General features: G+C 32.5%; 1 protein-coding gene across 1 annotated transcript in view; it reads right to left on the bottom strand.

Moving 5' to 3' along the window:
• The window catches only part of LOC129745398 (CD63 antigen-like), a 258,562-nt gene that overhangs the window by 41,605 nt on the left and 194,415 nt on the right, over positions 1-22,542 (bottom strand). Inside the window, exon 2 of the mRNA XM_055738455.1 lies at positions 4,278-4,442. Coding sequence (XP_055594430.1) covers positions 4,278-4,340 — 63 coding nt within the window. The 5' untranslated portion in view covers positions 4,341-4,442. The remainder of the gene's footprint in view (positions 1-4,277; positions 4,443-22,542) is intronic.

Below are 22,542 nucleotides of genomic sequence, written 5' to 3'. Positions count from 1 at the left end.
ATTTTTGTCATTTTTGTCATTTTTGTCATTTTTGTCATTTTTGTCATTTTTGTCATTTTTGTCATTTTTGTCATTTTTGTCATTTTTGTCATTTTTGTCATTTTTGTCATTTTTGTCATTTTTGTCATTTTTGTCATTTTTGTCATTTTTGTCATTTTTGTCATTTTTTGTGTCATTTTTGTCATTTTTGTCATTTTTTTCTCTTTTGTCATTTTTGTCATTTTTGTCAATTTTTGTGTCATTTTTGTCATTTTTGTCATTTTTGTCATTTTTGTCATTTTTGTCATTTTTGTCATTTTTGTCATTTTCGTCATTTTTGTCATTTTTGTCATTTATGTCATTTTTGTCATTTTTGTCATTTTTGTCATTTTTGTCATTTTTGTCATTTTTGTCATTTTTGTCATTTTTGTTATTTTTGTCATTTTTGTCATTTTTGTCATTTTTGTCATTTTTGTCATTTTTGTCATTTTTGTCATTTTTGTCATTTTTGTCATTTTTGTCATTTTTGTCATTTTTGTCATTTTTGTCATTTTTGTCATTTTTGTCATTTTTGTCATTTTTGTCATTTTTGTCATTTTTGTCATTTTTGTCATTTTTGTCATTTTTGTCATTTTTGTCATTTTTGTCATTTATGTCATTTTTGTCATTTTTGTCATTTTTGTCATTTTTGTCATTTTTGTCATTTTTGTCATTTTTGTCATTTTTGTCATTTTTGTCATTTTTTGTGTCATTTTTGACTTTGTTGTAATTTTTGTAATTTTTTCTCATTTTTGTAATTTTTGTAATTTTTTGTCATTTTTGTCATTTTTGTCTTTTATGTCATTTTCGTCATTTTTGTCATTTTTGTCATTTTTGTCATTTTTGTCATTTTGGTCATTTTTGTCATTTTTGTCATTTTTGTCATTTTTGTCATTTTTGTCATTTATAACAATTTGGTCATTTTTTTAATTTTTGACATTTTTGTCATTTTTGTCATTTTCGTCATTTTTGTCATTTTCGTCATTTTCGTCATTTTCGTCATTTTTGTCATTTTTGTCATTTTTGTCATTTTTTGTCATTTTTGTCATTTTTGTCATTTTTGTCATTTCTGTCATTTCTGTCATTTTTATCATTTTTGTCATTTTTTTCATTTTTGTCATTTTTGTCATTTTTGTCATTTTTGTCATTTTTGTCATTTTTGTCATTTTTGTCATTTTTGTCATTTTTGTCATTTTTGTCATTTTTGTCATTTTTGTCATTTTTGTCATTTTTGTCATTTTTGTCATTTTTGTCATTTTTGTCATTTTTGTCATTTTTGTCATTTTTGTCATTTTTGTCATTTTTGTCATTTTTGTCATTTTTGTCATTTTTGTCATTTTTGTCATTTTTGTCATTTTTGTCATTTTTGTCATTTTTGTCATTTTTGTCTTTTTTGTCTTTTTTGTCATTTTTGTCATTTTTGTCATTTTTGTCATTTTTGTCATTTTTGTCATTTTTGTCATTTTTGTCATTTTTGTCATTTTTGTCATTTTTGTCATTTTTGTCATTTTTGTCATTTTTGTCATTTTTGTCAGTTTTGTCATTTTTGTCATTTTTGTCATTTTTGTCATTTTTGTCATTTTTGTCATTTTTGTCATTTTTGTCATTTTTGTCATTTTTGTCATTTTTGTCATTTTTGTCATTTTTGTCATTTTTGTCATTTTTGTCATTTTTGTCATTTTTGTCATTTTTGTCATTTTTGTCATTTTTGTCATTTTTGTCATTTTTGTCATTTTTGTCATTTTTGTCATTTTTGTCATTTTTGTCATTTTTGTCATTTTTGTCATTTTTGTCATTTTTGTCATTTTTGTCAGTTTTGTCATTTTTGTCATTTTTGTCATTTTTGTCTTGTTTGTCATTTTTGTCATTTTTGTCATTTTTGTCATTTTTGTCATTTTTGTCATTTTTGTGATTTTTGTGATTTTTGTGATTTTTGTCATTTTTGTAATTTTTGTTTTTTTTGTCATTTTTGTGATTTTTGTCATTTTTGTCTTTTTTATCAATTTTGTCATTTTTGTCATTTTTGTCATGTTTGTCATTTTTGTCATTTTTGTCATTTTTGTCATTTTTGTCATTTTTGTCATTTTTGTCATTTTTGTCATTTTTATAATTTTTTTCATTTTTGTCATTTTTGTCATTTTTGTCATTTTGGTCATTTTTGTCATTTTTGTCATTTTTGTTTCATTGTTGTCTTTTTGTTATTTCTGTCTTTTTGTCATTTCTGTCATTTTTGTCATTTTTGTGTCATTTTTGTGTCATTTTTGTGTCATTTTTGTGTCATTTTTGTGTCATTTTTTTGTCATTTTTGTGTCAGTTTTGTGTCATTTTTGTGTCATTTTTGTCATTTTTGTCATTTTTGTCATTTTTGTCATTTTTGTCATTTTTGTCATTTTTGTCAGTTTTTTAATTTTTGTTTAATTTTTGTGTCATTTTATGTCATTTTTGTGTCATTTTTGTCATTTTTGTGTCATTTCTGTCATTATTGTCATTTTCGTCGTTTTTGTCATTGTTTCTCTGGTAAGATTTATATTTTTTTAGTTTTTTAAGGTTATGGATCGTCAAAAAACATTCCCTTTGCCTTAAACCAACGTTCTATCTTCAAATTTTTAAAGTTCGATTCTAGGAGATTTTCATCGACATCGTTTCACTTAGTGGCTTGTGAAAGAGCATTTTTTAAAAAAAACCTCATTCAGCTTCCTTGAAATTTTACTGTTAGTTTTCTCGACCACTAAACGAAAACAAACGTGGCTTATCGCAATCGGAATCAAATTGAAACGAAAGTCCATTTGACGGGCGTGCGATACGAAACGGGCAGGTAAATATTCAATTAATTTTCTGCCCCACTGAATGCCATTTATTTTAATGGGAAAATTATTCATTAAAAATAATGGTATTTATCCGGTGTTGGTACCTCCAAGTTTTGTTTCAAATGGCTCTCTTCGTGGAACCAACTTGTCTAGGAGAGCTTGTTGATGGCTCGACTAAATCCTCCTTTAGCATATTTGTTTGCGTTCACGTTAGAGATAGACTAACATAGGTCAGCATCTTCACGAACCTCCTAGCTTCAACATTTCGAAAGGAAAACTTTCCCGCCACAGGCACGGGCAGACTTCAATTTGCCCGGCGCCAATTCCATTACTTAGGCTGCTGGCTCAGGTCCTCCAGTCAGTCCACTTCCGGTTAGGTAATTTCCCGCGTACGCCTAGTTAGTCAGCTGGTATGGTAGGTGGATTTTCCCGGGTTCCGTGAGCCAACCGCAAAACCCGAAAGCGGACCGACCGAGAGATGAGATGCTTTCCCCGATGCTGCTTATAAATTGAATTAATTTAGTTTGCCGGCTGTTGTTGCTTTTCGTTGGTTCTTCGATCTAGAATCTGAAGTGGGGAGATGCTGTTGAAATGGCAACCACCAACAATTTCCGCGTCCCTCCTGGAGTGAATGCTGGAACTGTGCACGTTCAGTAACGAAAAACTTTTAACAAAGAGCAAAAAAAAAACACAGAGAGAAAAGTGATTTTCAAACTGTCAATTAAAGGTTTTGTTGAAACGCTTTGAACGGAAACTGATATCGGAATCAATTATTCCGGACAATCGGTAATTGAATTAAGCTTTTGTTTGCTGCTTTTCTTTGAACTTGGAAAAACTTGCAACCGAGAAAAAAATTCAAAAAGCAACCACTCTAGGTTCTGTAACAAGTTTTAGCTCCAAAAGTGTAACTTTCACTCTATCCGAGAAACACACCCATATTGTTTTGAAAATTTACTAAGAAAATTTAGGTAAATACTTTCCATCAAATGCCATTAAAGATTGATTTAATTTTTGTTGGGGATTGCCCATAAAACATTTCAGATGAACTTTTAAAGATTTTTTGGAAAATTGAAGCATACTTTTGTTTTCTCAGAACTGTCCACAAAAGTGCTAGCTACTGGAAACTGATGAAAAGTGACACCCTTTGAGAAACACTTTATCTGAAGCGAGAAACTTTTCCCACGATGTGGTTTCCCACCAAATTGAGCTGTCTGGCAGGTAAAAACTTTCGCCAAGATCAACTTCTGGCAATTTTCACTCACTCAACGAATCCGTTCCCCTTGAGGGAGGAGGAAAGGTAGATTCTAAGATGATGGAAACCCCGACAAAAAAACCATCTGGATCCCTTGACGACATTAGCACCTTGCTTCATTCCAAAAAAGGTAGTAAAAGTGTCCCACCCAGCAGGTGCTGATCGGAAAAGTGTTAAAACTAACGCTTCGGAAAACTTACCGCAAACAGGAAATTGAAGAAAAACACCAAATATCTAATACACGCGACTCCGACCGACGGCATCTTGGGGCTGTTTTAAGGTGGGAGTTTTTCCGACACCGAAGAAATTTCTTAACCTGGAGCGAAATTTGGCGAATAACGGTGGCAAATCTGCGGTATCCGGTTCTGGAAAGAGAAAAATGGAAAAGAAAAATATTAAAATTGGTTTTCGAAAGGTGGCGAATTGGGATTTGATTTTCAATAAGCTAACCAGAAGTTGAAATTTGTTCGAAATTGGATTGAGAGCAGTAAAATACGAAATGAAATAGAAGTATTCAGAAAGTGTAAAAATAAGGAAATTTCTAGGATTAACTAATCGTTTATCCTTGGATTTCGTCCGTACAAATTTCGCCGGTTACAGTTCAAAGAATTTCAATTGGATAAAATTTATAATTCTGGAATATTGGAATATATAAAACATGAGTCATAGAAAATAAGCGGGAAACATTCTTTTAAAAATCAGCTGTTAATCAACTGCCAAATGTTTAAAAAAATTTGGGAAGTTTTCGAAAATTTTCCTTGTTTGTTCTAGCATGCGAACTGAACGCCATTTTGAAACAAAAACGAACGAAAAATCATCGAGCGCGGATTCGATGATTTTTTGACTAAAAGCCACGCTCATTTTATTTTAGCCAGCCCATCACTTTTCTGCCACATAAAAGTTAAGTGTCAAAATGTTGGTTTTTATTTTATTCGAATAAACTATATATTTTGAACAACTTTTTCAACGTATGTGTGGAGAAACAGACTATCGAAATGTGGATTTTTTACAGTGTAGAAGCAAAGTTGGCCTTGCTTAAGTACGGTCGTTTTTTTACCGAGGTAGCATTTTCCTTCGACAATCCTTGAATTAAACCTATTTTTCACAAGTTTTTCGAAATTATTTTGATTTCAATTCGTGCATATTTGTTGATTTATAGTGTGAGAAAGATGTTTATTTAGATCTGTGAAGTTTTTTGGTAGGTTTGAATGAAAGTATCAAACAAAATCATTTTGATTCAGTGATGTTAAAGGAGAAATTTTAGTAATTTTCATAAAGTCCATAATAAAACATTCAGGGTTGCCAATGTGCCTTATTTTTCAGGATTTGCCTGATTTTTTCTGGCTTGAAGAAAAAAGCCAGACTGCAGATTTTTTATTGTCTTTCTTACAAAGATGTTTAGTTATCGATCATAGTGGTATAAGTCATGGGTTTAAACATTTTTCATAAGTTTCTATCGATTCGATTTACTAAATTCTAAGTTCTTTCTCCCAACATTTTCCCATATTGAAAAAAGTTGAGGAGGTTGTATTATTGCAACGACCGCAAACGTAGAATTACGACAATTTGCTCCTGTCAATCGTACATATTGTACATATAAATGATTTTTACCGATTTTTATAAAAGTGGCTTTTAATATAATAACATGGCTTATAAAAAAAATATTGTTCATCAAAACATCTTTTCATACTAATTCTTCTTAAAATTTCGATAGATTGAAGTTAATTTCACCTCCGCCCAACAAAATTCAGTTTTGCGGAAAAATAAAATAAGACCATTTCCGTAATATCCAAAATATAAGTACAGTGAATAGATTTGGAGTTTATTTGAGCAAAACAACAAACTTGAAATTTTTAGTTTTAGTTTAATTAGTCCAGAGCTGAATGAAAAATTAAAAAAAAAATTGGTATCATTTGGGCATTTATTCGCAAACCCTTTTTCTAAAGCTACTGCGTATAGCTAAAAAAAAATGATTAATATTACAATTTGTCACAGCAATTGATAAAAAATTGTGACGATTAAAAAAAATCATTAGTTTTGCCGTTTTAACAGTTTAAAAACTAAGAAAGTTAAAAAAAATTGCAGGACTGAAGTCCCTGAACCATTTTTTTTTTCGAAATATGAGAAAGTGTTCACACTCGGCAACTTGAACTGCGATTTCGGTTGATGACTTGTTTATGTTTACATTTAGGTTGCTGAAAGTCTCCCATACTTGTCAGGAGACTTGATACATGCATCTCAGATCTAAATGTGAAATAAAAATCTTAGCAACAGAAATCACAGTTCAAGTTAAGAAAAATATATGACCTATTCCGCATAACCAATTTTTATACAAGCGAGCACCCCTCGCAGTTCGATAAACTCTCCTAAACAGCATCTCTCCAAACCACGCCCCTCCTATGCGCACTGATTCAACGACCAGCCGCCATCAGAGCATTTCTGCACGCAACGCAGCTTGCGAACGGGAACTCCAAGCAGCTCTGTCTGTATCCGGCGCCATTCATTTAACGTGTACTCAGGGCGCTCAGCAGCAACGAAACTATTCTCCGCCACTGGAGCTCTCTGCCGCTGGTCGTCTGCGCTGCTTGCTGTCTCTGGCTGGTTCATGCCACTACACTTGATGCTGAACAAAACTGCTATTCGATATCGGTGTTGGATTACCACTGGTGGGGTCCAATCACCGATCGAAGAGCAGCGAACTATGTTCAACTCGACGGGCAGAACGAAACTGAAACCGAGTCGACCGCAGAGCCCTTTGTTTTATACCTTTCGTAGGTATGGAAAAACAAAACCCATCAAAGCAGGCGTTGGTGATGACGTCATAATCCTTTAGATGTGATGGCTCTTAAAGAGGAGTTTTTCGTGACGCGAGTTCTGTTCGCAAATTTCAATTTGCCCCCCTATAGTGTTGCCGTAAGACGTAATTCTACGTCAAAAAATTCTATTATACATATAATTTTTTTTTCATGAATAACGTTCTCACCTTGGCTCCAAAAAAGGTGATGAAAAAATTTCAAAAGAAGTTAAAATATCAATTGTAATACGATAGAATCTTTAATAACAAATGGATGGATGCACCTGAATCTTAAAAAAGCCCCCTTTGAAAAAAGTATCCATCAACTAAATTAAAAAAAAAGATTAGAAATGAGAAGAACGAAAAATCGCTCTACGTCTTCCAGCACACAAGCCCAAGGAACTTATCCATAGACTATAAACGCTCATGGAACATGTTTGGTCATACTCAATAGGTCAAATTTTCGTTTATTTCAGATTGTTTGAATTATTATGGTTATGTTGCTTCGGAAATATAAGAAGTTTACAAGGATTTTATAGAAAACAGCCCGGACTTTTCCCTTTATTTATTCACTTTATGTGGATAGATGAAAAATCAAATATTTTTCAAGTTTTTTTGCTTGATTTTTGTAGAGTCTCTGGGTTTTAAACAAATATGCTCGGATTTTTGGTTGACTCGGTTCGGTCGAAGCTTGATCAGATTTGGAATTAGCATTATCAAAACAAAATTTAGATTACAAATTAAGTTTAAAGCAAAAATAATTAATAAAAAGATTCCCGAATCTCACGGAAACCGGGAGACAAAATAATGAAGCTTAGTTCTTTTAGAAATGGGACAGATACGAATGCGTTAATCTCAATAACCATTCATTTGATCTTAATACTTTCCATGAAGGAAATGAAATAATCTTATGAAAATTCATGAACAAATTTGCCAAAAAATATTTATCGTTTTTTGTAAGAAAAAAAAATCTACTTTATTCTTGGTACCTCCCATCGTTCGGCGCACACTTTTTTCAGTCATAATATTCATCAGTTTTCAAAACTTATGCTTCGTCTAATCTTTTTTTTAGGTGGCTACATGCTCCTCCTTCAATTTCTGCTATTTTCAGTCCAATACTACTCTTTTAAAAGAAACTGAGGGCAATTTAGTGGATGCAGCTGTGTCGAAATTAATAAATTTGTTAATTTTTGAGCCACTTTTTTGAGCGTTTGTAATGGAATTTCTGCTGACAAAATCTGACAATAACGAAGTAAAACTATCATGAGATTGAACTTGAAGTATAATCGGATAGTATAGATCGTGGGTTGCGAAGGGTACATACAAGATTACTCTTTTTAGGCTTTTAAAAACAGAGAAAACCAAAGTTTTCGTTTTGAAAATTGTTGTTTTTTTTTCTACAGGAGCAGAATGTTGGCTAATCATTATATTGTATACTAAATAACCAGCAAATACATACTTTAATATACTCAGAAGTGAAATGCCCCGTTAACAATAACTCATTTCGGCACTCAAAAATTTGTTGTGCCATAAATGAGGGAGCGCATTATTTTATCTGTAGCGCACTAAATGGTACTGAGCATTTCATAACTGTGGATGTTGACATTTATGCGACATGTCAAAACATAGTTTCCTTCTGTAAACTCAAAGTTAACATATTTCGGACCAAATACGAGATAGTTATCTCGTATTTCGTTTTTTGCCTGTTGAGATTTACCATGATGGTATCGCATGACTACTTTTCATGCAATACTTCGCGAGGCTCGAGCAGTGATGTCAATTGAATTTATTGTTTATCAATGCGAAAAGACATACCCCTGTTAAACAGCTAATAACTTTTTTTCCTAACAAGATACGAAGTAACGGTCTTGGACAAAGTTGTTCAGCGGAAAATTTCCTTTAGGAATTTTATAAATTGGCACAAAAACCATCAGCTGGCCCGGTTCCACGGAAGAACCAAAAATGATGTTGATTTTTCAGTACAAAACATTAAATTTTTCCATACAAACCTAAAAGTTCAAATTTACCAATGTAAATATTACTTAAAAACTCTGCAAAAAATCTTGGATGAGTTTTTGACCAAGACGAAGTTTTTTAGGCCCCAGGGTTTGAGAAATTTAAAAATTACCTGAATTCGACTCAGTTCAATGTGGCATTCAACATGAAAAACAAATACAAGATATCATATCACGTTTTTTCGCTTGTCGTGAGAGTTGCCCGCCTAATATCATAACTCAAATGATCTAAATTTAATAATAGAATAATGTACGACAAACTTCGGTGACTCAAAAAAAAAAACAAAATTTAAACAATTTGATATAGATGTAGTGATTATAGGAGCTTATAGATAGATTGGAATTCAGGAATGTTTTATTTATATTTACACGTTGATTATATTGTAGAAATAAACCACCATACCCAATTTAACGTGTAGAATTTGACGAAACTTTTGAAAGAGCGAGAGAACCGTATATTTTCTTAGGAAAAGAAAAAAGTTGCACATCGTGCTTCAGTCTATTAACGATTCTTTGCAAGTAAGGTTGGTTTCGTAGGAAGATTAGCAAAAAAAAATAAGTGAAATGGAAAAGTACGACAATAGAGTGCCAAATTTTAGTGTTTCCGGGCTAAAATTCCTTCACGATCTTTAATGTGTTAAGTAAAGTGATATAAGTGCATAAACCCATATTTCAAGAAAACTCGCTTTTATTATGAAAATGCTTCAAATATTTTTCGTAAATTCATATCAAACATAACAGTAGGGGAGAGTGGGGTAAAATGGGCCATGGGGAAACGTGGGCCACTCTGAATATCTCAGATGTGTGTTGAGATAAAAATCTCAATCCAACTGTCATCGTCGTCGCTTTGCGTAAGCATTGTTTTCTATATGTTGTTGGCTTAAATACGCAAAGTATGCTGCTTTTATGTATCAAGCTAAGAAAAGTTGAAAAAAATTACTTACATAATTAAACTAGCCCCGGCTAATTGCATCGATGGGGAACCTAAAGTTCAGGACAAAAATATGCTCATATGCTTATGATCTTAGTTTTGCCATGTTCTTTTACGTAGAAAAGGAATGTTTGATGAATCAACAATAAGTCACACAAACGCAAAAAATTTGCAAATCATAGCTTGTGAAGAATCGTGGGCCACACATCTTGGGTCACCTATATTTTTATGTTTTAATACACATTCAGAACTTAAAATACGTTTTTCCTATCTGTAAACTTTTCTTATGCCAAATGAACGTTATGAAAAATATTTTGTCCGTCCTATTTAAGGAATTTTGCCAAAACGTTCGCGAGCTAGGTTTTCTAATCCATTCGATCATACACAACTCTCTTTTTTATGTCATCATCTGAAATTGCTTCAAAATAATGAAATGAATTATGAAATTACAGTTCTGGGTCAACACAAAAGCATTGCATGTTTTATGATCAATTTGGATTTAGTGGCACATGATTCCCCACCATTGTTCAAAATCCAAAAAATATTGCAGTCATAACAGGTAGAACATGGGGAAAATAACTTATTAAAAATAAAAAAATGCTTATTGATACCTTAAAAATGTAGAGAATCATACCATTTTTTTTATATTAAAGAAGTTATGGAACATAGAAAAAAAGTGGCCCGTAATTCCTCACTCTCCCATACATATGTAAAGTTATTGTACATTAGCTGACTCGGTGTGCTTTGCTACCCCTTTCATGAAAAAAAATAATTTATTTCTAAAATAACAATTATTAATAAAATAATCTTTCTTTTTAAAAAAATTTCATCACTTTTAAAAAGCAAACTATTTTTCATGATATCCGAGCTTCTAAATTGTCTTGAGTCGCAACATAACTTGAAGGTTGAAGGAACCACTCTTTAGAGAAAAAATAGGAGGGATGTTCAATACAATTCAATATACTTTTAGAAGGGGAAGGAGTATTAAGATACAAGAAAATTTGTACAGTTTCAAAAAGTGTGCCAAACTTTATGAAAACACTAAGACGTTGGCTTTGATAATATTATGTATGTTCCATGTATTGAATATGAGAGTCTTAATTAATTAAAATTGGAAGCATCTATCAAAACTATACATCATCTGAATTTGTAAAAACTTTTTTGTCAATTCAATAAATCTCACTATGTCAAAACGCTTACGTTCTTAATTTTTAACAAAAATCTTTCGAAGATTGTTGAAATTTTGACAATCTTCTAATGGTTTTGTATGGAAGCCCCTCCTTTTCGTATTTGGATTGGTTTGAAAATATATTAGAAACCATTTCCGGTCTTGAAAACGGCTACATACCATATTTCACGATGATCGGTTCAGTTGTTTTCGAAAATTGTTCGGATTGTGTCATATTTTTATTAATTTTGTATGGGAGCCCCCTCTTTTTGGGTTCGAAGGGGTTTTATAGTGTTATAGAAACCATGACAGTCTTGAAAATAGCTACATGAAAATTTCACGTTGATCGGTTCAGTAGTTTCCAAAAAAAGTTTAAATTGTGTAGTTTTTTTTTGTAAATTTGGTATGAGAGCCAGCCTTTTTTTGCATTCGGATGGGTTTGAAAGTATTGAAGAAACCATTCCCGGTCTTGAAAACAGTTTCACCCCAAATTTTACGTTTATCGGTTCAGAAGTTTCCAAAAATTGTTCGTATTGTGTCTCATTTTTATGAATTTTGTATAGGAGCCCGGAGCTGAGTCGGAGCGTGTTTAAAGTATTTTAGAAACCATCTCCGACCCCAAAAACTCTACCATACCGAATTTCCCATTGATCGGTTCAGTAGTTTTCGAGTTTATAGGGAACAGACAGACAGACAAACATTCATGTTTATATTTACCCGGCTGATTTTACCCTGCCTTGCTCAGGTTAACATAAAATATATATCAAAATGAATCGTTTGACCATTTGAAATTTTGGAAGTTTTATATTTATCATTATGAGAAATTGACCCAAGATTGGCCATGTATATTTTGTTAATCTTTTTAAAGTTTTTATTGAGATTATTCACTCTATTTATCGTTTTTAAATGATTTAAAAAATTATTCTTATGAGGTTTTGATCAAAAGAAATTAGAAAAAAATCCTTTGAGGAGCATAGTTGGCCTTGCTCGAATGCGGTCGCATTTTTTCCGCGGTCGCGTTTTTCGTCGTGATTCTTCGAAATTTATTTGACCAAGTTTTGATAAGTTTATCAGTGCAGTGAATTCGTTTATCTCAATCGAGTTATAATTGGAATGTTTATTAAATGTCGATATTCTTTGACGGTTCACGGCTATGACGGTCAAAACTGGATTCCCACTTGCATTTGTGTAGATCTGGGAAGAAAAACCACGTGCCTCAAATGTGAAAAATAAAGAAATTTTGGTTGATTGGAATCCACGAATCCAGCTAAATTTTTTGTTTTGTGATAGTGATGAAAAAGGGAAAGGGGAAAACTTCTAATATTTTTTCCAATGTTCCCTGATTCGGGGTATGTGACAGGAAGAAACATGTTTAAGTGGAAAAAAATACATATTGCAGCGTCGGGGAGGAGTGGTTTTTTTGTGGCCTGCTTAGGTTTTTTTTCTTTATAAAGAAAAGCGCGGAAATCAGAAGAAGGAAAATCAACGTGGAGTATTAACTGAGTTTCAAAGAAAGTGTTTTCGGTTCATATGACTGTAAAAAACATGATTTCCAAAATGTGATGTGATTTTTCCTAATATTTTGCATGTGCGATCACCGGATAATGAAAATTATTTGAAAAATCGTGGCTTATGTATTTTTTCCAAATCAGTGAAGAATGTATGCTGTTGACCGATTTGGTGGATCCAACCTTATTACGATTTTAATCTCCTGCATTATATGATTCCTATATAGTTATTGTACATGAAGCGTTTGGTAATTGGTGAGCCCGTTCTATACCTACTGTATGTACTAGAAGATTGCATTATAATATTTAAATTTCTGTTATTCATAAGGCATGTGGTGTACATTGTCTGGATTTTTTCTACTTTTTGTGCATATTCCATGCAGGATAAATGTGAAGGGGGAATAACTTTTATGAAAAAAACCTTTCGAGCTCTAAACAGACCTCGAAAGGTTTCATCATCTACTGATATATTCCGTTTCTCTTTTCTATTTTCAAGAGCGAGTAAAGGCGCTTTATCCTTGGTCGATGACCAGAAATGATTGTATACTGAAATCCTCAACAGTTTAACAATGAAAATAAAAGTTTAAACGTAGGAATCCTTTTAGTTATAAAATTAAGTGCTTCAAAATTCTTTTAATCTGAGGTTTAGGATTTCTGTGTACAAAATTAATCATTTCCAGCCCTTCTAGAATGGTCCTGTAAAGTGATCGGCGGCATCACGGAGCATTTTTCTTAGCATGCTTCCAACGATATTGCCCATTTGAAGCGTATGGTACTGGTGGTCCACGTTTCTTCTGTTCCTGTGTTCCAGATGTCTCTGCATTCTCTGCTCCATGGTAGGCCCAACCACTTTGTGTTTTTGATAATTTTAATGTTTTTATGTTAAAATAATTAAAGACATGAGCAAAGACAAGAAGAATAATAAGACAATTATATTATTCTTTGGGACTCAGACATAAGTTCTGGCTATGGAAGTACTATAAGTGATTAGTGATTAGTGAAAGAAATTTGAAAAAAAATCCCTTGAATGCTAATTCCTCCTTCCACGAAAACATTTATCATTTTTTAGGAAGCTTGAATAGATTTGGCCCTATATTTTTTTCTTCAAAAGATGAAACAGTTTTTTTTTATCTTTCCTATCCCCTATCTAATGAAAATCTCTGTTGGAGATTATCCCACTTTTCCAGATGGATAATCTTCTTGTACATTGGTTTGTTTAAATTTTATATATGTACTCAGAAATTTCTTAAAAGACTTCCGAACTTTGTTGAACTCACCTAGCATGTTTTCAACTATATGCGTGTATTTTTTCTCTTTTTTAATTTACACGGTTTTATTATTAGATAACCTTAAACGTTGAAAGCTCACTAATGGTTTTTTGAAGTTATCGAAAACAGATCATCTCTGAACCGAAGTCACCAATTCAATTTATCTATTCTTGGGTACAAACATCCCCTTAATTATTTTAAAGAGAAATCAATGTTAAATTCTAAGATATCAACTGTTTGAATTCGCAGTACTAAACAGTTTTATGTTAAATTTTCCCAAAATTGGATAATTGAATCGACTGCATTGATCATAAATGATAACTTAAAAGTTAGAAATCGGCCAATGAAACTGAATTGCATAAAATTCAAAACCTCAGATATACCGAGTTTCGTACGTCTCGGTGGTCGAGTGGTTAGCGTGGTAAGACGGTAATCGCTGGTTCACTGATGGCATGGGTTCGATTCCCATCTCGGTATTGGGTGTTAAATGTTTATCTCAAGTTGTCCACATCATTTATTCAGTCTGAAAAGCCTAAATCGGCTAAGACGGTGTATGTCTTTTCATAATAATGTAATCAATTTTCTAATCCCCCGTTTAAATTCCTCGAAGGCTATTGAAGCCCTGAAATTGCAGCCTTGGCCTTATATCTCGGAATCTAATTAATCTTTCTTTCTCTATGTGGATTTTCAGAACTCAGTCCAAATAGCTATTCAGCAGAAGAAGTCAATTCATTGTTCACTGTTTGTTTTTGTAGACCCTCAAAGCCCCCCAGCAGTGGTAAAGAGCACTTTGAAAGTCACTAAAATTTTAGTCAATATATTCCTAACAGGTTTGTAGTAATCCAACATGTAGGCTCATTATTGCTTCCAAATATCTTGTACAGGTACAGGCTTCGTTTTGGTTGATTACTCATCCATGATTTTTTGCAGAATTTTTAAGTGACGTTTTCATAAATAAATTTGAACTTTTATGTTTGTATGGAAAAATTGAAAATTTTGTACTGAAAAAACAACATCATTTTTTTATCTTCTGTAGAACCGAGTCTGCTGATGGTTTTTGTGCCAATTTATAAATTCTTTAAAGGAAGTTTTCAGCTGAATAACTTTATTCGACATCGTAACTATGTATCTTATTGGAAAAAAGTTATAAGGTCCTGAATGGGAGCATGTCTTTTGACATTTAAAGATAATAAATTCAATTGAAATCACTGCTGGGTGCCTACCGAGGTATTGCCAAACAACTATTCAGACACAGGCAGTGATATCATTGAGTTTATTGTTTTTCGATTCTAAAAGACATACTCCTGTTAAACAGCTAATAAGTTTTTCGCCTGATGAGATACAAAGTTACGGTCTTTGACAAAGTTGTTCAGCGAAAAATTTCCTCTATAGAATGTACATATATATTAGCACAAACAAAAATGATGTTGATTTCTCAATACAAAATTTTCAATTTTCCCACACAAACCTAAAAGTTGAAATTTACTCATGTAAACGTTACTTGAAAACACTGCAAAAATCATGGATGAGTTTTGAACCAGAATGAAGCTTTTTAGACCCCAGGGTTTGAGAAATTTAAATTGACCCTATATCGACTTAGTCTATTGTTCCAGTTGATCGTTTTCCTGCTTTAGTTTGTGCCAGTTTCAACTACACACACAGAAAAAAAATCTGAATCCTTAACAACACTGAAATTGAAAAACCTTTAATATTACATGACGTCGAACGCGATTTGTTGATGTAAATTTACAGATTGAAAAAAGATGAATCCATAATAGCACTGAATTCGAAGGACATGAATATTACATGACACGGAATGCGATTAGTTGATGTAAATTTCCATCACATATGATGTAAATAAAAAGAAGCATGCAAAAGGCGGAATTTTCAGTGCGAATTAAATATTACACGTCTTAAATATTTACATGTCTTCCAAATTTTACACGTCTGTTGAAATTCATAGACGTGTAATATTCAACTCGCTCTGAAAATTCCATCATATGTGTTGCTTCTTTTTCGTTACATCATATGTGATGTAATTTTACAAATGTTTTTGGTCGCACACAATTCTTAACAACACTGAATAAGAAATTTCTTAAAATTACACGTCATGGAATGTGATGACGACATTGAATTTGTGTTTAATCAATATTGCAAACACTGAACATGATAATGTCATGTAAAATTATGAACTGTCAAGAACAGGATCATAGACAAATGTAAAAGTGTCAAGTCAAGTCGTGCACCAAAGTTTAAGCAGTTTTCCCGCGAGTGAGATTCCCGGAGATCTTCGTGAAGCAGGGATGCGGTTCCGGAAGCGGCTCCACGTTAATCAACTTAGGATCCGGGGAAGAAAGTAAAAGGGTGAAGTGAATCCTAATAAAAAAAATGTGTGCTAAAAAATGTTTGTCGCTAAGTAAAATAAATTAAATTAGTTACAAAAAAGTTTAATTTTTATGAAGAGATGAGAAAATTCCATTGTTGAATCATATTAACAAAAAATAAAACAAAATAAATTCCAATTGGAAAGTTTCTCTTCCAATATTCAGTGAGATTATAATTTACATCATTTTTATTTTACACGTTGCAAAATTTTACATCATTTTTATTTTACACGTTGCCAAATTTCACTGGCGTGTAATTTCCAACTAGCACTGAAAATTCCGTCATATATGATGCTTCTTTTTATTTACATCACATGTGATGTGATTTTACAGATTTTTTTCGTTGTGTGCAGCATAGTAAATGCGTATTTTTAATGCTTTTTCTAGTTGCTCATTAGTTAGTAACTGTTCTGGAAAATTGGCCAACAAAATTATTTCATTGTTCGAAATAATTCACACTAAAGTTTGATTTTAAACATTTTGTTCCACAGCTCAAACAAAAATTATTTGTTCATTATGATCTTCGTTGAAAACGAGATATTTAACTAACTGGTGAATTTTTCATCATCATAAAATCATAAAATATTTAGTATTTCTACACTACAGAAGGTATGCGCTGCAAACCTAATCTCATATTTTAATTACAGTAATGCTTTTGTTGAAGTAGATCAGTAAATTCTATCTAAGCGCCTATTTCTGAGTTTAAAATATTGATAAATTTATCGTTAAGATTCCTTCTCTTATATTTTTGGAATTGCGTTTAGCTAAATTGTCGGAGCTTTACACTCGACTTGAAATTTAATTTAATCTGAAAAATATTTCTGAAAATTCATTCTTTATTTATTTTATTTTGGAAAAGGTTGATGTTTGATAGTGGTACTCTACTCTTTTTTCTGTACTTCATTCCTGATGTTTGAATTATGATAGTACCCCTTGAAAAAGTATGAAACTTGTTTCTTTTTTTTTAGAATTTTTCTTTCATTACTAAATTTGAAAAAAAAATATATATTTAGACTTTTTTGTGGTATAAATTTGATTCTTTGATATTTGAATTGAAAAATTTTAACCATTCGTAAGATTACACCAGATTGAGAAGTGTTATCGGCGATCAATTCAGGTACCTTTAAAGTATAATAAAATGTGCATTAGACCTATTTTTCTCAGGTTACTCTAATTCATATCCCTGATTGAAATGACTCTAAAACTTCTGAAAATCACTTATTTGATTTTTTGGGAAATTTCATTCCGCATAATATTTACAATAATAGAATTGATTGACAATAAGAACATTAAATATAGAGTTCACTTTTTGGATGTTTAAAAATATCTTCCAAAAGCCGATCACTGTTGATAATAATTATATAAAATAGGTTACAAAACAGTCTCAACAGTTTATTTTTTAAATTTTATATCACACCTCAATGAAAATATATAAACTAGGAAGTAGCACCGTATTTTAGTTTCACTCCCAAATGTGAAACTACAGATGACTGTCCGGACAAAATAACACAGTCACAGGATCATTAACTGGGAATCAGAGTCGTTCCACGGCTTGGTGGTCGAAAATGCTAACCGGAAACGGAAATTAGTCGCAATAGATGGGTTTTTAGGTATACACAGCAAAAAAAGTATAGTGATATCACATCAAAAATGTGCATATTACTCGTGCAGTCGCAAATGGTACCTAATATTAAGTCATTTTGATGTTCAAGCTTTTGCACGCTTTAGTGCTTAAATGTACAACAATCACACGAAATGATTGTAACGTAGTTGAAGGATTCGGATAGTCACATAGTTCAGATTTCAAATTTTTTCTAGGCGTACAGCGATCAGTCATAATATAAATCTAAAAAGAGGAGTTCGATAAACTTCTGAAAAGGAGAACAGGTCCAAAACACGAATTCTCTTCGTCTGCTTAGCAACTTTCTCAGTTCTGAAATATTCTCAGATAATCCAATTCCTTTTCAAAACAAAACTTGAGTTTCGGCCTCTTGCACGACGATGGAACGATGGATAGACACTCAATTGTGTTCTTGGTTAGCTTTTCACACATCAGAAATCGTATACTTTTGGGGTTCCATTCCCATTCGTGCCCTTTAGATGACAAAGCGCTAGTGTTTGCAAACTAGAACTGAGAAAATTAATTTTTTTAAAAAACTGAGAGATTGAACAAAACAAAATACTTATCTTAATATCCGGATGCTTCGAATCTGTTTGGGATTGGTGATTTGGGCGAATAGCCTTGAAACAAAAAAAAAGGGAGTTAGTTCAGAGATGTGGTTTTGCTAGGAATTTTGATAGTACTTACAGAACAAATCCTCCTGAGCCCCGCAATCCGTTTCTCAGTGTTTGATATCAATAAAATTTCAAACATCAATATTACATAGAAAGTTGAGATATTACACAACATGACTTGTTCAAGTTGTGTCCATCATTTTGATATTATATTTTAGTGAAAATCCTGAAAATACAACGATCACAGAAATCACATCGTCCGTCGTTACATTTTTTTTGGTGCGTATGGTTTCCATAAATGTAAATCTTTTCGAGTTACAAAATCACAGATCTTGATAAATCGATTACCCCAAGAGCTCGCAGATTGTGTTGACCGATAGCGGAAGTTGTTTGCTTGAAATTCTAACTTTGTTCTCAGCAGAACATCGGGTAACGCAGAGGCGGGAGGTAGATACAGATTAATATCGCGGTCGAACTTTCATGAAGCGAACTTTGTCACATTTAAAAGTGGTCAGGGGACATTTATAAACAAACTAGCTGACCCGGTGTGCTTTGCTACACATTCCAAAAATAAATGTAATTTGTAAAAATTTATTCAAATTTAGATTTTTGTAAGCATTTTTTTAAGTCAAACCATTATAGTTCAGATCCAACAACTTTGAAATGAGAGCTGCAGCTGGAGTTCCGAATTGCAATTCAAAGATGGTATATATTATTTACTGAAACTTGATCTCTAAACTTGTTTTTCAAGATCTGAAATTTGTACTCTGTTTTTGAAGCTTCATAACGACTTAAAGAATGTCAAAATTTATGGATTTTCCACCCCTTTTCCCAAAGTGGGAAGTTACGAACTTCCATAAAAACATTTGTAACATCTTTTTTTCTGAGTTATGCCAAATATCCGTACGCAAAAATACTCTCTGACAAAATATGGTCCCTTCTTTGACAAGCTCTTTATCTTAAACTTACATGGGAGCTCTCCCATCTTTTCCAATTTTGTACCCCACTACTTGAAGAAGGTAGGCTGATTTACTCGGCTCGAGTATACATAAATTTCCAATTGAAAGAAAAAGATTCGCATTGTACTTGATGGAGGTAGAATTTTGAAAACCTATCAATAGCGTGAATCGGGACAATTTTTTGAGTATATTCCTAATATTCTGTACTATGAGTACTTCCAGCTCCTGATTAGCTTTACATGGTGTATTTTTTTTGAGTTGAAAAAATAAGCTATAGAAATTTGAAAAAAAAAACGATGAAAAAGATTTTTAATAACCATTTTCAAACATCTTTTTTCACCATCCTCACCCTTCGAAGCAGTTTTAATATCTATCCTTTTTGCGCCAACATTATGTTAAAAAATGTTTCGCCATATGCCAAACTCGTGGACATGAGACATTATAGCTTGAAGTTTTCCCAAACAGCACTTGTCATGGTATGAAAATTATCGATTTTATACAGTGCAAATTCCTTTTTTTCCTTCTAATTGAAAAAAAAATCAGTTGCATAACTGAATAAATTCTCAGCGTTTTTTAATTTCTCTTTGAAAGTCAAATATTCCAAAATGTTGGCGAAAACAATTTCCAAGTTAACATTTGTCCCGTATATTGGGGCAAGTGTAAATGCAAAGTTTATTTTTAGGTGCGTCAGAGTAATGGCTTCTAAATGGATTGATCAAGTTTTATTGATATATCTGCAGTATTCCTGCAGTATAAATTTATGTTTGTTACTCCACTTTTAACGAATGCTGTTCAAAGCAAATGACCTTCATTACAAAGCCATTTAAAAATTTTATATATCCGCTTCCGTTTCAACATTCAGAATACCCCTTCTGGTCTTTCCAACATATTGAATCATTTTTAAGATGAATTTCTTAAAAGTTTTACGTTTGCCCTTGCCCCACCGTGTAAGTTAACAGAAGGTAATATTTTTTTTCCACTTCAAGGGTATACTAAAATTTTCTCATAAAAATTTTGCTTCCAGTTGAATATCAGTTCTAAAGTCTCACTTTTCAAAACAGAAGCAGATCAAAAGTCTCTTTTATGCAGCCATGTAACACAAAAACACTTTTCATGTTAAGTACGTACTTGAATCGGTATTTACCTAAGCAAAACGTACGATGTTTTTTCAGATTTTTTTCAATATAAAAGACTCCCATTTTCATTTCTAAATTCGATTCAGTTGTGTATTCTTAGGCCGAAGTAACAATTTTTAGAAGAAAACATAATTTTTAATTTTTTTGTAACAGAGAAAAGTTGAACGTTTGAACATGCTCTAGTGTTCCTTGAATGAAAATTCTTTCGGAAAATGAATTCCCTCACTTTTGGTCAATAAAAATCAGTTTATTTCACTGATAACTTTCATTTATGCACACGTTAGTCCAATCTTATCTAATTTAAAAAAAAAAGTCTCTTAACCAGTTCATGTGTCGGATCGGATTTTTTTATCTTCTTTAAATTTAAATAGCGCTTGATAAAACTTCAGTTAAATACATTTTTACATGTTCATCTAAATGTTTCTGATCTATCTCTGTAGAAAACATTTTATTCATATTTCTGTTATCAATATGATTCAAAAATAACCTTCTAGGCGAAATGTGTTAAAAAACTGTGTGTAAATTCTCTACTTTTGTATTTTATTTTTTTCCATTGTCCGCAAAGTGTCATACCATTATTTCATTAGCATAAGAACTAAATTTATATTTTTTAGATAACAAATGCTACCTACATTAACACGAACTAAACATGGAAGAATTTCTGCATATTTTTCAATTGGTTTTGATTTGATTGATAAAATACCAATCCGTGTCACATCTAGGCGTGATTTATTTCCACGTGCTGTGTACAGTTAAGCAAGAAAAACACATCTAGGTTACAGCTCGCCCCCACGTGCATATGAAATATAGGTACTTGGTTGAGAAACAGGCGCCTAATTGTTAAATTTTCCAGCGATCAATGAACCATAGAGACGAAAAACAAACCCCTCAAATAAAAGAAAATATCTAAAAATGGATGTCATGACTTTTCAATTTCAGATTTTGGCAAAAAAAAATGTATGTGTTTTATTCGATCGGCAAAATTTCAATCTGGGTCTCATCTAGGCGTCATTCATAACTATGTGCTGTACAAATGAGCTAGGAATCAAGTAGAAAAAAAATCACATCAAGGCTTCATATCGCCACCCCTTGCATTGAAAATATTCTTGGTTGAGAAATACGCGCCAAAATATTCCCACTGATCAGTATGCTATGCCATGGTCACTATCCTTTTGCGACGTTGGCTCGCAACGCCTCGACCATGGAGACGAAAAACAAACCGCCCAAAGGAAGAAAAAATCTCGAGAAAATGGATGTCATGACTTTCATTTGTTTCGAAAAACTACAAATTTTGTAGGGAATCCCCCCCTCCCTTAAGTCGGATGGAATTGTGACTATTACAGAAACCATCCCCGGCCTCAAAAACCCTCAGATGCCAATTTTGACGATGATCGGTTCAGTAGTTTCCGAGTCTATAGGGAACAGACAGACAGACAAACATTTATTTTTATATATATAGATAATTCAAGAACATACAAAACAAAGTGAGAAAAATATTTTATGCAAATATTTGGCGGTTGAAAAATGTGCAAGCGAATCTAGTTATTCAAGAAAATTACAATACCTGCAATTACAAATTCTCTGATTTTAAAGAAAACGTATTTTTTTTTGTTCTAGCGCATCGAATTGAAGATCTCCTGGTATTGATAAAATCTAGTAGGAAAAAACAAAATTGAAATGTATACTGTTTTGTACACGGACACAATTAACCATTATATTTCTTATTTAAAAAAATGTATTCCTCATAACTTAAAATACCTACGCTCTAATTCACCTAAATTTTCCAAATTTGAACAAATTACGACTGTCATCGCTTGAATTTACCCCTGTCTCCTATCAGGTGCTGGTGAAAATGGAGTCGAATTACGTTTGATTCTACATCCTTTGACTTTCCCACCCACCCACGTTTGCTCCATTCACGCCGTCCGCGCCGTCTAGACTCAATAATGGGTGGGTCTTAGGTTTCCTCCTCCCGCTTTTCCAACCGACGACGTTGAGAACGTGACGTGATGACTCGGCATGGCACGAAGAAGCCTTAGATGCTCAAACAAGTCAATTGACATGATA

Source organism: Uranotaenia lowii, chromosome 2, assembly GCF_029784155.1.
Source record: "Uranotaenia lowii strain MFRU-FL chromosome 2, ASM2978415v1, whole genome shotgun sequence".
Lineage (NCBI taxonomy): Eukaryota > Metazoa > Arthropoda > Insecta > Diptera > Culicidae > Uranotaenia > Uranotaenia lowii.
The sequence above is the reverse complement of the archived record's forward strand: the minus strand, read 5'-3'. Positions and strand labels throughout refer to the sequence as shown.